Source organism: Ornithorhynchus anatinus, chromosome 20 (assembly GCF_004115215.2).
Source record: "Ornithorhynchus anatinus isolate Pmale09 chromosome 20, mOrnAna1.pri.v4, whole genome shotgun sequence".
NCBI lineage: Eukaryota > Metazoa > Chordata > Mammalia > Monotremata > Ornithorhynchidae > Ornithorhynchus > Ornithorhynchus anatinus.
In genome coordinates, this window is record NC_041747.1 from 21125617 (window position 1) to 21143022 (window position 17406).

Genomic DNA, 17406 nt, shown 5'->3' on the forward strand with positions numbered 1-17406 from the left:
ATGGATTTCCGGGCCCAGAATGCTCCGTCCCTATTGTCACGGAACTCAGGCCCGTTATAATGTAAACCTTGTGCAGTGTGGTAGCAGTCTCACAACACGGGATAAAGATTAATGCTCTTTGGCTCCGACCCCTGAGGTTGGTCAGGATTGTTCTCCCCATTTTAAGAAACCAAACTGAAGTTCAGAGTCATCCCACGGTCCCTCACCGAACAGTGAGGTGGACCAAAAACATCTTCAAGAGGAAGCAGTGTTTTACTGCAAGCTACATCCTGGAGTGAGATACATTCCCATGGAAAAGAAAACGTTGCTTATCTGAACTAGGGAAATTGGGTCAGGTCTTCTGCCAGAGACAAGTGGCTCATTAAGGAGATGGAGTCAAACAGTGCAAATAAAATCTTGTCTATTGCCCTAATGGCTCAGATTGGGTCACCCAGCTTTCTTTAACCTGCTCAGACCATTGACACGATCCATGCCAAAGTGGCCTGAGAGTCAGTGAATCAATCAGAAGCGTGTCAAGCCATGTCATCTAGTAGAGAGAGAACGGATCTGGGTTCTAATCCTGGCCCCCACCGCTCGTCTGCTTTGTGACTTGAGCAAGTCACAACTTCTCCATGCCTCAGTCATCCGCTCAATAAATACGATTAAATGAATGAATGAATTTCAGTTCGGGTGGAGAGTAACCAACTGCTAACAAGCAGGTGAAGATTTTTCCAAGATGTTGAAATGGTTAGCAAGAGAAATTCCATGGGCTCATATCGTGTCCTCACTCATTTGCATGAAATTCCCCAGTTTTGTCCACATTTGCCCAGAAATTCCCCCGTTCTGCCCACATTTGCACATCTGCATAAACAGTGCTACGTCCGGCTCACAGTTTCTGTTGGCTGCTGTTTTTGAAATTTTGGAAAGAAAATTGTGGAAATGAATGAGCACATCTCCTTACTGCTTACTTGGCAAGGCATTCTGGAGTGCCTCAATCCCTTCAACTGGAGATATCCATTCAGGTAGGGAGTGTGAAAATCAGGACACAAAGAAAAATGGTCCACAGGACCCACACAGAGAGAAATTCCAGCGTCATGCCCTGTAGACCCCAAGCTCACTGAAGCAACCCTGTTATAGTGTACTCTCCCAAGCGCTTAGGAGCGCGTTCTGCACACAGTAAGCACTCAGTGAATGCAATTGATTGGTTGCCCTGTGAACTTTCTGGTCTTGATTTGAGTCTGTGGAATGACAAATCGTTTGACTTTCTCAGAGAGATTGAGAGGCAGTGGCAGTCTAGAACACTTATTGTGGTATTTGAAAAGGGATTCCTTAACAAGCACTGTTCTGAGCACTGAAGTAGTGACAAGATAATCCTGTGGGACACAGTTCCTGTCCCACATGGGTCTGACAGTCTACGAGGAGGGAGAACGAGAAGGAGTTTAATGGGCGAGAGAAGGTTTCACCGACATCAGCTGTCCGTCGAGTGGGAAGCCTGAAAACAAGGATGATAGGCAGCATGAAGGTCATTCATCCAGGAGAAGAGGGCTTTGCTCTGATTTTTCAAACCGCAGCGTTTGATTTTAGTTAAAAGAATGTGCTAGAGACGCTTTTGTCCTTGAAAATATGGGAGCACAAACAGCATTAGGATAAGAGACGAACCACATGCCTTCTGCTTTAGCCTTATAAAAGGGGATCAGGATGACCTAAGCTTAAGCAAGGCCTCTAACTCCTTCATGGTGATCTCTGGAACCAAAATGCAGCGGGCCGTGAGCATGCTCCACATCTTCCTTCTCTGGAATCTCATCTTCTCCTGGTCCCTGACTCTCCCGTTCGCCCCTCGCTCGGATCCCTTCCCGGATGATGCCCTGCACCTTGCTGAGGTAACCCCCTACCCCCGGAAATTGTTTTAAGCTTGCGATTCCACCTCTCTTAACGGGCCGATGGGCTGTTCCTTTTTAGAACTACCTGAACACGTTTTACCAACTCCCCTTGAGTTCCGGTGGGCTGAAGACACGGAACTCCTTTGTGGCAGAAAGTAAGCTCCAACACATGCAGTCTTTCTTCGGCCTGACTGCCACAGGTCACCTGAGTCCAGAAACCTTAGATCTCATGAAGCAGCCGAGGTGTGGAGTTCCCGACGTGGTGGAATTCAATTTATTCCCCAGGAAACTAAAGTGGCTCACCCACAACTTAACATACAGGTACATTGACTTTTTGGAATTTTTTTCATGCTATAATTTTCTTTTCCTTTTTGAAAACACGAGTGTGGTTTTTTTTTTTAACTCAGATGAAAAAATAGAAAATAATAGTTGCCCCTCAATCAACCAGTCGTGCTAATTGAGTGTTTACTGTGTGCAGAGCGTTGTACTAAATGCTTGGGAGAGTACAAAATAATAGATTTGGTAGATTCTTACCCTGCCCACGATATGCCAGAAAGGCAAGGAAGCAGCCTTCAAACTCTCCAAGGGTTAGCAGTGTGATCTCTCTCTTTAGCAAAACTCCAGATCCAAGTGGCCAAGTGGCAATAGGCCTGGTTTTCTACTGCAAAGCCCATTTATGGTTATGTCAAGTCTGGAGGTTCCAATTGGAAAACCATAGGTTTCAAGTGAAATTGCACTTTTAGATTTTGGATGTATATCCCCTCTAGAGTTGTAAAAGCTAGATAACTAGATAGATAGTTCAAAGCTAGAAATATTTCCTTTGCCTCATATGCAATATCTTAACAAAGGTAAATGTTTTTTAACTGGAGACTGGCTTGTACGCCTGCCAGAATCATGGAAGAATTAGAGCTGGTAAGAAACTTGAGGATTCTGAATTTTAGTTTCTCAAACTGGGCTTTGTTCTCCTTCATGGGGGGTCTCAGTCTTTTTTAACTTTCCTAAAACACTGTAGAAAAACAAAGCTTTCCCATTTGATATTTGTGCTGGGAAATCCATTGTAACGGGCTGATGCTTTTTCTTGGTTTAATCTTGTTTCAAATTTGTTTTAATGGAAGCCACAGAATATTTACAACTCAGTTATCAAGGTTGGCTTTGCTTAAAAAATAATTTTTCTGAAATGAAATGCCACAGATTCATTCATTCATTCAATAATATTTATTGAACGCTTACTATGTGCAGAGCACTGTACTAAGCGCTTGGAATGAACAAGTCGGCAACAGATAGAGACAGTCCTGCCGTTTGACGGGCTTACAGTCTAATCGGGGGAGACACAGATGAAGAAAGACATTGAGGTAATTATTTGTCAGGCAAGAGATCTGTAGATAATGATCTCAGTTTGGGATTAGGCTTTGTGGAGTTCCAGGAGAGCAAAGAGGAACTAAGTATTTGTAAAAACTTCAGAAAATATTTGTTTTCTATACAAACTTGTTTTGGCCTTTCAAGATGTCTCAGTATTGGGGACTGCTTCCTACTGGACATATAAAAACGGTTCAGATGCATTTTTGAAAAAAAAAAAAAGCCAGACAAAGAGAAAGGGATTTTCTTTATTGGAATACACTATGATGAGTAACGGGGAAACTTTTCTGAATCATTTCTATGGTTTGGACAGAATTACAAATTACACTCAAGATCTAAGTCAGGAAACTGTAGACCAAGCCATCCAAGGGGCATTTAAAGCTTGGAGTGATGAGAGTTTACTCAATTTCACCAGGATTTCCCGTGGCACTGCTGACATCATGATCGCCTTTGGCACCAAAGGTAACCAAAACAAAAGTGATTTTTTTGTTTTGTTTTCAATTGGTCAAATTTGCTTGATCCCAATGGTTTTTCCAACATAGAGTTGATCTGAAGGTCACTACTACTTGCTTGTTTATCAGTTTGTTTTCCTTTCAGAACATGGTGATTTTTTCCCTTTTGATGGGCCTCTCGGGAAACTGGCTCATGCTTTTCCTCCTGGGAGAGGTCTTGGAGGAGATATCCATTTTGATGATGATGAAATTTGGACAAATGATTTTAAAGGTAAAGATTTTAAAGGGAATCACCATGGCCTAGTGGAAAAAGAACAGGCCTGGAAGTCAAAGGATCTGGGTTCTAATCCCAGCTCTGCCACTCAATAATAATAATAGTATTTTTTAAGTGTTTACTATTTGCCAAACACTGTTCTAAGCGCTGGGGTAGACCCAAGTTAATCAGGTTATCCCACATGGGGCTCACAGTCTCAATCTCCATTTTACAGGTGAGGTAACTGAGGCACAGAGAAGTTCAGTGACTTGCCCAAAGTCACACAGCTGACAAGTGGCAGAGCTGGGATTAGAACCCATGACCTCTGACTCCCAAGGCTGTGGTCTTTCCATAAGCCATGCTGCTTCTCACTGCTGTGTGCCTTTGGGTAAGTCACTTAACTTCTCTGTGCCTCAGTTTCTTCATCTGCAAATGGGGATTCAATACCTGTCCTCCCTCCTACTTATCCTGTAAGTCCAGTGTGGGACCTGATTATCTTGTATCTACCCCAACACTTAGTACAGCCCTTGGCGTATAATGCGTTCTTAACAAATACCACAATTATTAATCAATCAATTAATCAGTGGCGTTTATTGAGTGCTTACTATATGCAGAGCACCATTTGAAACCCTTGGGAGAGTACAGTGCATCAGAATTACCAGACACATTACCAGAATCCCAGCTCTGCCACTTGTCAGCTGTGTGACTGTGGGCAAGTCACTTCACTTCTCTGGGCCTCAGTTACCTCATCTGTAAAATGAGGATTAAGACTGTGAGCCCCATGTGGGACACCCTGATTCCCCTGTTTCTCCCCCAGCACTTAGAACAGTGCTCTGCACATAGTAAGCGCTTAACAAAATACCAACACATTCCCTGCCCATCATGAGCTAAGATGATGACTCAGTAGCCAAAGGAAATTTAGCTGGGATGGGCTTAATAAACAAACTTAAAAATTTAGCCCAAATCACTAACATCAATTTCTCCCAATTGAGAGAAAATGGTTTTGTGAATTTTAAGGGCATAGATCAGTCACCACAACCAGTGGCTTTCCAAGTTATCCAAAAAACAGCCATCAAGGAGACAGAGAGGAAGCTCCAAAGCCACAGTTTTGAGGCCATAAACACTCCGGCTGTTATGTGTTGATGCTCTTACATTTAATCCTACCTGATTTTTGTCCCTCGGGAATAGAGAATATGTCATGGAGTCATGTCCATGCAAGAGTGTGGTGAAAGGATCCTAATGTTTACATACACAAAGCATATTTTCAGGTGTTAAAATAAGTTGCCAGATCCTGATTTGGACTGAATTTGCAAACCTAAGTAACTGTTACAGTAGGAGGTGTGCAAGCCAGGATTTCATGCTTGTCTGAAAGGCTTTTTTAAGGATGCTATTTGTTAAGTGCCGACTATGTGCAAAGCACTGTACTAAGGTCTGGAAGAGATACAATATAATCAAGCCAGACATATACTTCCTGTCACATTTGTGGCTCACCATCTACATACTAGGAAATAGGATTTAATCCCCATTTCACAAATGAGGAAACAGAGGCACCGAGAACTAAAGTGACTTGTCCAATGTCACACAGTAGCCAATGGCAGAGATGGGATCAGAATCCAGGTCCTCTGACTCCCAGGCCTGGGTTTTTTCCACTAGACCTCACTGTTTCCTGAACTCACAATTGGATTCAAGATCTGCTCGTAGCTAATGTTGGCAGGGTCTGGTTCCAGTATTTCTTAGGGGAAGGCCCAGAAAATTTGACCCTACTCTGCTCTGTGCTGACTGGGTCAGGGGGTGGAGGGGGTGGGCTGGGGGCTGCCAGAAGGCAAAAGGTTAAAGGGAACTCACAAGATAGCGGGAGCTTCTCTGTTGAACCTCCTCCTATCCGACCGACAATCACTCTCCCCCCATCCCTTCAAAGCCTTATTGAAGGCACATCTCCTTCAAGAGGCCTTCCCTGTCTACGCCCTCTATTCCTTTTCTTCAACTCCCTTCTGTGTCGCCCTGACTTGCTCCCTTTCTTCATCCCCGCTCCCAGCCCCACAGCGCTTAGGTGCATATCTGTAATATCTCTATTTCTCTTCATGTCTGTCTGCCTCTCTGGACTGTCAGATCATTTTCGGGCAGGGAATGTGTCTGTTATAATGTACTCTCCCAAGCACTTAGTACAATTCTCAGCACGCAGTAAGCGCTCAATACATACGATTGACTGACTGTTGCCTGACTTTACAGTGAATAAAAATTTAAAGCAATGGGCAGGGATAGAGTCTTTCAGCTGTATTGTCCTCTCTCAAGCACTTAGTGCAGTTTCCAGCACTCATCAAGTGCTCAGTAAATACTACTGATCGATGGAAACGAAATGACAAAAGAGCATTTGGAGGAGAAATCCACTTTGGTCCAGTTTGCAAAATCTTTTATTTTCTTGCAGCTTTCAATCTGTTCGCCGTTGCTGCTCACGAACTGGGTCACGCTTTGGGTCTTCAGCACTCTAGTGATCCTGAATCACTCATGTACCCCATCTACAAGTATACACATCCGCAAGGCAATATTCTCTCCGAAGATGACATCAAGGGCATCCGCGCTCTCTATGGTATGCGGTAGTTCTGGTGATTAACTTTAATTCTTCTCTTTCTAGTCTAATGCTGTCTGCTCCGCCCTAACGTGTTTTCCCTCTGCATTTTAGTGAGAATTCCTGTTATGTCTATTCTTCCAACAGTGAGAGTTGGGATACGAACAAAAAGTTGTAAGAAGGAGTTGCCTGCCTAAAGATATGTATGGGGTTTGACATGGGTGAATATTGCAGTACAAGAACCTAATCCCTGGCCGAATTATAGGAGAACTGGGTGTATGACTTGAAATTACAGAACTGGATGTTTGCCAGAATGATGAACCTTAAAGAGGTCATCTACTCAGTCCCCCGATCTCCATGGAGTCAGAGGGGAATTAAGAAAAGAAGCACTGTGGCCTGGTGGATAGAGCACGGGCCTGGGAGTCAGAAGGACCTGAAATCTAATCTCGGCTCTGCCACTTGTCTGCTCTGCGATCTTGTGCAGGTCGCTTTGCTCCCCTGTGCCTCAGTGACCTCAACTGTAAAATGGGGATTGATATTGTGAGCCTTATGAGGAACATGGACTGTGTCCAATCTGATTAGTTTGTACCAGAGCTTAGTACAGTGTCCAACATATTGTAATACTATATGAAAAAAGATATCAATCTCCTTAATAACCCTCTGATGCTTAACAACACACAGTTGCCAAGAAATGCCTAGTGGACCTAAGCCTTCTATCCTTAGTGGAGGTGGGGAAGCCTGTTGAATTATCTTTGTAACCTGCCTTATAGCTGAACACTGCTGCCATCCGATAGACATCACTTTTTCTGGTTCACTGTTAATCTTTAGAGATTTTCCAACCCCTTAATCATCTCTGTAATGATAATGGTGGTGCTTGTTAAGCTCTTATTATGTGTCTAAAGCGCTGTACTAAATGCTGGAGTAGATACAAGATAATCAAGTCTCACGTGGGGTTCGTATTCTAAGTAGGAGGGAGGACAGATGTTGAATCCCCATTTTGCAGATGAGGGAACTGACTTGTTAAACCACTTGTTCCAGGTCACATAGACAAATGGTGGAGCAGGGATTAGAACCCAAGTCCTCCTACTCCCAGAGCGGTGCTCTTTCTATTAAATCATGCTGCTTCTCTTCATAAACTTTTTTTATGGTATTCATAAAACATTTACTATGTGCCAGGCACTGTAATAACCTACTGGGGTAGATAGAAACCTAATCTAGTTGGAAATCATCCATGTCCCACCTGAGGCCCACAGTCTTAATCTCCATTTCACAGCTGAGGCAGCTAAAGGACAGAGAAGCAAAGTGACGTGCCCAAGATCTCACAGTACACAAGTGGTGGAACCAGAATTAGAACCCAAGGTCTTCTGACTCTCAGGCCATGTTCTATCCACAGACAATGCTGCTTTTCATAGGTTCTCTTAAAATTCTTTATATCCTTTTTATTGAGTTGTATAGTTCAGAATTCAATATAGAGAGTGTCCCCAGTTCTGAGTAATAATAATAATAATAATAAAATAATAATTATGGTATTTGCTAAGCACTTACTATGTACCAAGCACTGGCCTAAGCGCTGGGGTTAGATACAAGTTAATCAAGTTGGAGCCAGAATTAGAACCCATGACCTCATGACTCCCAGGCCCATACTCTATCCACTGCGCCCTATTGTAATGCATCCCATTCCATTTCATCCCCTTCCATTCATTAAATACCCAGTTCCTTTATCAGGGAGTGAGGGAGAATCACTTTTCTTTATTTAAGTCCTGACTAGAACCATATTTAATTGGTGGATGGAAATTTTGTAAAAACTCTCAGGATAACCATTTAATGTATCAGTTGATGTTTCAGTATGTGTAGAAAAATAGATGTCTCCCTCTCAGGAGGGGGTGATCCTAGTCCTTTCTTGGCAGATGGTAACGAGTACCCCAAGTCTGAACTTCTACTTCAAAGCTCTTTTTCATTCATTATTACATTTAACCCTCAATATATCTCTCTCAGGAAGGGACAGATATTAATGTCCCCATCTCACAGATGGGAATAAGGTGACGAAGAAGGTTTACATAAGCTGTCCAAGATCATTCAGTTTGGTCGGCAATAAAACCTAAATCCGTTAACTGCCATTAAAGTTTTCTTCCAGCTACAGTTTTTAACTTTAGGAACAACCACAAGCTTTTCGAATATAGTTTCGTGGAGCTTGTGTGTGTAAAAAGATCTGAGAGTAAGACCTAGAACTCAGACCATGCATAGTCTATGACTCTGAAGAGCTCTGTTTCAGGATTTCTTTCACAAAAATGCTGGAGTCATATTTATCGAATGCTTATTATGTGTGGTACACTGTATTTAGAGCTTGGAAGAGTTCAGTACAACAGAATTAGCCCATAACGAGCTTATGTGTGTGCCCATTTCTGGAAAAGAAGTAAATTTGGAATGTAACGAGGAAGAATGAACGTTTTGTTTGCTGCCTTGTTTGCAGGACCAAGAAAAAGAGGAATAGGTAGCAAAGCTCCAAAGAAGTGTGATCCAAACTTCACAGTTGATGCTATCACGAATTTACGTGGAGAAAAATTGATCTTTAAAGATACGTAAGAATTTCACTTTTAAAACTTAATTTCTTTCACAGAACTGTTCCTTGCACGGTCATTCCATCTTTAAGATCCTGTAGTTAAGGCTGTGGGTTTGTCACTAAGAAACCGTGGGAAAGTTTTTCTGCAGCTCTATCCTGTCACTGACAAGTCAGTGGTCATTGTCGGGAGGGGAGGAATGGATACCCTTAGGAATTGGGATTAGGACTAGTTTAGAATCTGAGAAGGGAGTGTACAGCATGTCATTTCCAAGTTCAGATATGATACTAAATTTTTCTGGGTCCCTTTAGACTGTAAGCTCACTGTGGGCAGGGGTTGTATCGGCCAATTCGGTTGTATCGTACTCTCCGAAGAGCTTAGTACAGTGCTCTGCGTATAGTAAGCGCTCAATAAATACCACTGATGATGCAATGCTTCACTGCTGGAGACCAATCAGCTCATCAGTCCTCCAGATTGTGGGAACAGACGTTTAGTATTGTGCTCTGCACATAGTAAGTGTTCAATAAATACGACTGATTATAAAATATAATCATGATAACATAAGAATAACATAATAATAGCATCGTAATAATATAAAAAGAGAGAGAGTGAAGAAGAACTTCACACAGAAAGTAAAATTAATTCCTCAAGGATGCTGTGCAGGCAAAATCTATCAATTCATTCAATCAATCGAAAATATTTATTGAGTGTTTACAGTGTACAGAGCTGTGCAATAAAGTGGTTTGGGAAAGTACAATACTTCAGAGTTAGTAGAAATGTTTCCTGCTCCCAACCAGCTTACAGTCTACAGTTTCAAAAAGAGTTTAGACCATTTAAATGGATCCACTTGCATTTTTCTTGTATTCTTAAGCCTGATCATTGTCAGCGGTGTCCTCAAAAACCAAAAGCAGCGATATATATATATATATATATATATATATATATATATATATGCTTGATACTATAAATCAATTCTGCTTTTTCTTTGTGAATTTGTGGCTAAGGTGAAGGCTGAAAGGATCACAGATGAACCCAATCTCTATAGTCTAGATTTTCAGGATTTTCAGGGAGAGTTAGGGAGTGGCCGATTCCTCCTACTAATAATGGTAGCATCACTCTCCTCTGGTTTATTTTGGGAACATTTTCCTATAGATCCTATATCTTTCTTTTTACTGAGTTTCTCTTCCCTCTAGAGGCTTCCCCGTATCGTGAGCTAAGAGACGGTTTCTCCCCAGAACTGATTTTCTTTTTAAAATATTAGATTCTTCTGGCGACAGCATCCCCAGTTGATCGAAGAAAAAGCCCTGCCCATTCACGCATTTTGGCCAAATCTTCCACACAGGATCGATGCAGCTTATGAAGACCCTGGAAAAGACCTTGTGTTCATATTTGGAGGTGACTGACTTCTCTTTTGTGCTGTAGTTCAGTCTGAAAAAGTCCCTTAGGAATATAGGTATCAATCTCTTTCTAAATGTCTATGCCTATGATGATGGTATTTGTTTAGCCACTCACTATGTGTCAAGCACTTTTCTGAGACACTAGAGAATCAGGTTGGACACTGTCCCTGTTCTACATGGGGTTCACAATCTCAACCCCCATTTTACAGATGCGGAGACTGGTGCATAGAGAAGTAAAGTGTCTTGCACAAGGTCACACAGCAGACAAGTGGCAGAGGCAGAATTAGACCCAGGTCCTTCTGACTTCTAGGCCCGGGCTCTGGTCACTAGGCCATGTTGCTCCCCATATGCATATACGTCATATGAATATGGCATCCCTACGCATATCACTTAGTGAATTATGGTAAGCATTAAATGCTCACTCTAGGTCAAGGATTGTACTAAGCACTTGAGGAGATAGAGCATAATCAGATCAGAGCCATTTTCTGTCCATATGTATCTAAGAGGGAGGGCAAGCAGGTATCATATCTCCACTTTACAGATGAGAAAACTGAGACTCAAAGAGTGATTTGCCCAACCTGAGTAGCCAGTAGATCAGTGGCAGAGTTGGGATTTAGAAATGGGGGTCTCTGAACTCTTTGCCCGGTGCTCTTTCCATTGAGCCACCTTGCCAGCAAAATTTGTCTTTTTGAAGGATTTACCCTGTGTTTATTACATAAGAAAACTTCCTGAATTCAGATCCCAACAGACCCCTACCTGAATTGAGGGAGTCTCTTCTCAATTAACCAATTGATCAATCCACGGTATGTTTTGAGCATTTACTGAACGCAGGACACTATACTAAGCACACTTGGGAGACTACAGTAAAATAGAGATCGTAGATGTGATCCTTGCCCTCGAGGAGCTTACATTCTAGAGGTGGGGGAAGACATTAAAATAAGTTACAGGTAGGGCAAGTGCCAGAGTATAAGGATATTTACATATTTTCTATGAGGCTGGGGGTTTAAATAACCTAGTTCTCAAGGGGTACAAACCCAGGTGCATGTGGGGAAATGGATCTGGGGGTGGATAGGTGGACAGGGTGGGGAAATGAGAGTTTAGTCTGGGGCAGCAATATGGAGTTCTGTGACAAAATAAATTGAGTTTAAGTGTGCTGTGCATAGAGTCTTCAAAAATTGTTACAAGCCCTACCTCTAGACTGAAAGATCACTGTGGGCAAGGAATGTGTCTTCCAATTGCCTTATATTATACCCTCCCAACTGCTTTGCACACAGTAGGCAATAAATGCGCGATTAATTTTAACCAATGCTTTATTCAGGAGACAAGTTTTGGGCCCTTCGAGGTCATGTGGTCCTGGATGATTATCCCAAAGGACTCAGCGAACTAGGATTTCCAAAATACATTGGGAAAATTGATGCTGCTGTCCATGACACCCAAGCTGCAATGACTACTTTTTTCACTGGAAACAAATACTGGAGGTACGCAATCAGAGATGGAAGACTCTGCATATCAATCCACAGATACTTGCAAATTCTTATTCATCGCCCAGAGGAGGATGGAGGATTGAAAGAAAGACTGTAAAGAGGAAGGGAGGGAGAATTAAATTAGAGTCAAGCTAACCTCCTCACCTCTTGCTCAGATCCTCCCGTTTATAGCTGACAGACCCCAGCTCTCTCCACCTTCAAGGACCTTCTGAAATCACATCTCCAATAAATCTGCTCGATTAATTTTCTAATCTCCCTACTTTGTATCCCCCGTTACATCTGCCACTTCGGCCCTTAAGTACTCATAACTTTCTATAGCACTTACGTACCTATCTTGCACACCCTGTTACTTAAGCACTAACTCATGCCCAGGCGCATTTTTCTTTCCACTTGGCACTAAATGCTGGGTTGGATACAAGACAGTCAGATTAGACACAATCCCTGCTCCTCTTGGGGATCACAGTGGAAATAGGAAGGAGAACAGGTATTGAATCCCATTTGACAGATGAGGAATCTGAGGCACAGAGAAGTTAATTGACTTGCCCAAGGTCACAGAGCAGACAACTGACAGGCACAGAATTAGAACCCAAATCTCTGACTTCGAGGCCTGTGCTCTTTCCACTTGTAATTCACTCTACTGTCTCTATTTCTATCTGCCCCCCACTAGTTTGTGATCTTCTTGTGGGTAAGGGCCAAGTTTACTAATTTATTTAAACTTTTCCAAATGCTTAGCCAGTGCCTTGCAAACAATAAATAGGTAGGTGTTCAATAAATTCTACTATTGATATAATAGTAACTGTGGTACTTGCTAAGCACTTACTGTGTGCCAAGCTCTTTACTAAGCTCTGGTGTAGACACAAGATAATCAGGACCCACAAGGCGCTCACAGTCTAGGAGAGAAAACAGGTATTGGATCCCTATTTTGTAGATGAGGAAACTGAGGCCAGAGAAGTTAAGTGACTTGCCCAAGATCACCCAGCAGATAAATGGAGAAGACAGGATTAAAACCTAAGTCTTATGATTCCGGGCTCGTGCTCTTTCCACTAGGCTATGCTGCTTCTAGCTGCATGATGCATAATAGTTGCTTAGGTTTTACTATTTTTTCATAGAATTACTTTATATTTAAAATAATTCCTTTGCAAATTCTTCTTTTTGTTTTAGAAAAAGGTATTTTTTAGGAATATATGGCCAAATTTACCTGAAAGCTCAGACAGGAGGATGTTTTGTTAGTCTTCAGTGCCTAAAGGACCTTAGGACAGAAATGACCAGAAACGAAAAGTTTTGGCAAGAGTCTTCATTTTATTCCAGGTACAGTGATGAAAGACTAAGTCTGGAAGAAGGTTATCCTAAACTCATCCAGAATGATTTTCCAGGAATTGGGAATGACCTAGATGCAGCATACCAACAAAATGGCAAGTGTCCCCCTCCCCACCTGACTGAATGCTGTCTTTAAATATGTCTGAGATTGCATCCAAGTGCTTAGAGTTTGGCAGTAGAACAAGTTTGAATGAAGGGAGTCAGGAGGTGAGGTTAGGATATTTGAAAAATAGACTCACTGTGCCTGTGCAAACACTGGGCATTTTAAAACTAGCTGAGGAGAATACCACAGTGATTAGAAGTGAGTTTAAAAATAAACTGGTCTCTTCCACTCCACTCCTAGTTATTTTCTACCAGTTACCTAGATATTTCCCATTTAAGAGAAGAAACTACTGAATGGTGTGTTGTATTCCTGGTTGTTTTTCAACCTGTAGAGCAGTGGGCGTGTTATTGCCCTTTCTTTCAAGCCAAACTCAGTCTTAATTAACTGGGGCTTTTGCTAAGTGTTCATTATGTGTCATCCCGCCCCCTTCCAGCCCCTCAGGACTTATGTTCAGATCCATAAATTTAATTTATTTATATTAATGTCTGTCTCCCCGTCTGGACTGTAAACTCGTTGTGGGCAGGGAATGTGTCCGTTATACTGTTATAGTGTACTCTACCAAGTGTTTAGCTCAGTGCTCTGCACACAGTAAGCGCTCAACAAATGCGATCGACTGTCAGAAGCACCGTTCTAAGCTCTGGGGAAGATACAAGATAAACAGGTCAGACACAGTCCCTGTCCCACAGTCTAAGTAGGATGGAGAATGGGTATTGAATCCCCATTTTCCAGATGAGGCAACTGAGGCCCAGAGAAGTTAAAATGACTTGCCCAAGGTCACACTGCAGGCACGTGGCAGAGGTGGGATTAGAACCCAAATCCTCTTACTTCCAGGATGTAATATTAAAATGATGATATTTGTTAAGCGCTTACTAAGTGCCAAGCACTGTTCTAAGCACTGGGGTAAATACGGGTAATCCGGTTGTCCCACGTGGGGCTCACAGTCTTAATCCCCACTTTACAGATGAGGTAACTGAGGCCCAGAGAAGTTAAGTGACTTGCCTCGAGTCACACAGGTGACAAGTGGCGGAGCAGGGATTAGAACCCACGACCTCTGACTCCCAACCCCACGCTCTTTCCACTAAGCCACGTTGCTTCCCCACTCTTTCCACTAGACCAGGGTAATCAAATGAATAAATCATCATGAAATTAGCCCGAGAAAATAGGTGCTAAAAAAAATCGATTTCCTTTCTCTTGAAGGAACCATCTACTTCTTCTCCGGATCCACCCAGTGGGAATATAGCATATCTCAAAGGCGGGTCACCCAGACTCTAAAAGCAAGCTGCGTCTTACGTTGCTGACCCCCTGGAAGTCCAGTGTCTAAGCCTAGTCTCGGAGGGTCACCTACTAGGCCCGGAGTTCAGGCCGTGACCGGCCATCGATGCTGCATAAATATGGCACGTGATTAATTGTCATGAATCCCACCTCAATCTCTCATCATCCCACTCTATTCAACTCTTCCCACGACGTCACGATCTGGGTTCTCGGGTCCCCCGTCCCTTGCCCCCATTGGGGCCGGAAGTACTTAAGCTCATGTTCTCAAACTCTGTTGTTTTCTTCTTCCCTGAATATTATTTTAGCGTCTGGCTGCCTCTCTACATTGCAAGCCCCTCGAAGCCAGAGACCACATGCACGGGCATTCTCCCAAGCACTTAGAAGAGCGCTCTGCACAGAGCAATCATTCAATAAATGCTACTGGTTGATGGACTTCGTGTTACTCCAAATCTCATTCCTCCAGGGGCAAAGGGTGGGTACGGGGCATTATCCACGAGGGGCTATTTAATCAGGTTGTGCAAACGAGCTAGCAAACTCATCCGACTAAGTTTTAAAGCGATTCAAGTGTTCAGAAGGTAAATGCCCTGAAAGATTTCAGATTGGCAGAATCCGAGTAAATTCAAACTCTGTTAGGTGGCTCATTCGTGATCTGGAGCCTTTTGCTAGTATTTCTTGCGAGGCCAGGACTGACGTGCCTGTTGGGTTGGGTTGCGCCGAGGCGGATTTGACCCTTTCTAAGGCACCTGGCTCTAACAGAGTGTACTTTTAAAGGAATTCTCTTTTGGACGGGAATGTTGTAGGATTACTGCAGTGCTTCCAATTAGCTGCCAGATCAAATATAAACACCAATTGCCTCGCTAGGAGAATTCTCCTATCCCACTCTCACATGACGGTTGGCAATTCTGCTAGTTTATTTGAAACATTTTTAACATCAGCAGGACAGGTAGGAGGCCCGGCCGGAGGCAGCCCAAGGTTTTCAACCACACATCAAATCACACATAGTACCAAATGGAGAGAAATGATTTTCAGGGCTAACAATGGGCGGGGAGAGATAAGGACTTGTGTTGATAAGCATTTCTGTCAGCTCATTACGATGTGATGGCAGATGTAGCAATCCTCTAAACTCTCATAGCCCCGGGACAGGGAGATTAATTGTTCTTTTTAGGGATCAATTTCACTTGGAATCTTGCCCGAGTTTCTGAGAGTGACAGTGGTTTACAGAGTTGTCCTTCTGGTTTGCAGATGGTGAGATTATCGGTCAGTCAATCAGTGCTAGTTATTTGCTTTGTTGAGGAGAAATCGGCCTAATGGAAAGATCCCCGGCCTGGGAGTCAGAGGCCCTGGATTCTAATCGCGCTCCTCCAAGTACCTGCTGTATGAGCCTGAGCAAGTCACTTTACTTCTCTGTGCCTCAGTTCCCTCATCGGCAAAATGGGGATTCAATACCCATTCTCCCTCCTTCTTAGACTGTGAGTCCCGTGTGGGACCTGATTATTTCTGCTAGACTGTAGGCTGGCTATGGGAAGGGAGTAAATCTACCAACTCTGTTATATTGAATTCCCCCAAGTACTTAGTGGAGTGTTCTGGACACAGTAAGTGCTCAAGAAATAACACTGTGGGCAGAGCACTCTACTAAGCTATTTATAAAGGTGAATGTTACATAGGGAAAATCTCCTGCAGGAAGAGTAAGCAGGGTGGTCCAGTGGAAGGTGCACAGTGCTGGAAGTCAGGAGAAATGGGTTCAAATCCTGGTTCCGCAAGTTGCACGCTGTTTGGCCGGGGGCAAGTAGCTTCTCTGTGCCTCAGTTTCCTCATCTGTAAAATGGGAATCGTATGCCTGGTCTCTGCCCCCCGACCCACCCCAAGTCTGTCAACCCCATGTGGGACGGGGATTGAGTCCAACCTATCTATCTCCTGCAGTGCTTGGTACATAGCACTTCAAAATACCACAATAGCACACTTTTTCTGTCCTTTGCAATTTGGGGTGAACACTGGTCAGGCACCAGTGGTCAAGAGGGATAAGGTACATCCCAAAGCCGCCTTGTTTTCTATTTCCTCTTGGTTGTGTTTGCCATTCTCTGAGTACAAGATGCCAGAAAAGGCAGCTGAGGTTTTCAAATCCTGAGCATGGTAATAAGTTAAAAACAGTGACATTTGTTTTATCCGGCCCTCCTGGGGTAAAATAAATCTTATTCTAATTTTTAAAAAGCTGATTTTGTGCATTTGTTGCACCATACATTTAAATATCTAAAAATAAAATTTAGGAGGTTTTCTTGTTTCCATTTCTTCTACCTGCATATACCATGTTAAGAGTCTATATCACGAATACTTTGAAAGACAATTAAGGTTTAGAGGAGTAGTCATTTATTGGGTATTAAAAAAGGGTTCCTATGAGGGACTCTTCAATTAGAGAAGCAGCGTGGCTCAGTGGAAAGAGCACGGGCTTTGGAGTCAGAGGTCATGGGTTTGAATCCCGGCTCTGCCACTTGTCAGCTGTGTGACTGTGGGCAAGTCACTTAACTTCTCTGGGCCTCAGTTACCTCATCTGTAAAATGGGGATTAAGACTGTGAGCCCCACGTGGGGCAATCTGATTCCCCTGTGTCTACCCGAGCACTTAGAACAGTGCTCTGCACATAGTAAGCGCTTAACAAATACCAACATTATTATATAACCAGGATAGACTGGTACAAAGCTTTATCATAGCATGAAAATACAGCAGCACATTTACAATGTATTTCTCCAGGATTATTTACAGCTCTGATTGAGGAACAGCATGTCCTAGTGGACT

General features: G+C 43.0%; 1 protein-coding gene across 4 annotated transcripts; it reads left to right on the top strand.

The window, feature by feature from the left end:
* The first annotated feature begins 1662 nt into the window (after positions 1–1662).
* On the top strand, positions 1663–15049 carry LOC100078875 (collagenase 3-like). Of its 4 annotated transcripts, none has more exons than XM_029048167.2 (10): positions 1663–1859; positions 1939–2180; positions 3631–3677; positions 3813–3938; positions 6346–6507; positions 8957–9065; positions 10306–10439; positions 11760–11919; positions 13234–13337; positions 14543–15049. In XM_029048167.2, the coding sequence occupies exons 1-10, from the start codon at positions 1713–1715 to the stop codon at positions 14641–14643; spliced, it is 1332 nt and encodes a 443-aa protein (XP_028904000.1). In that variant the 5' UTR covers positions 1663–1712; the 3' UTR covers positions 14644–15049. The 4 variants fall into 4 exon arrangements, with proteins under 4 accessions (XP_028904000.1, XP_007665029.1, XP_007665030.1 ...); XM_007666839.3 differs by having other exon boundaries at positions 1664–1859; positions 3529–3677; XM_007666840.3 differs by having other exon boundaries at positions 1664–1859; positions 3529–3677; positions 10387–10439.
* Positions 15050–17406: the final 2357 nt, after the last annotated feature.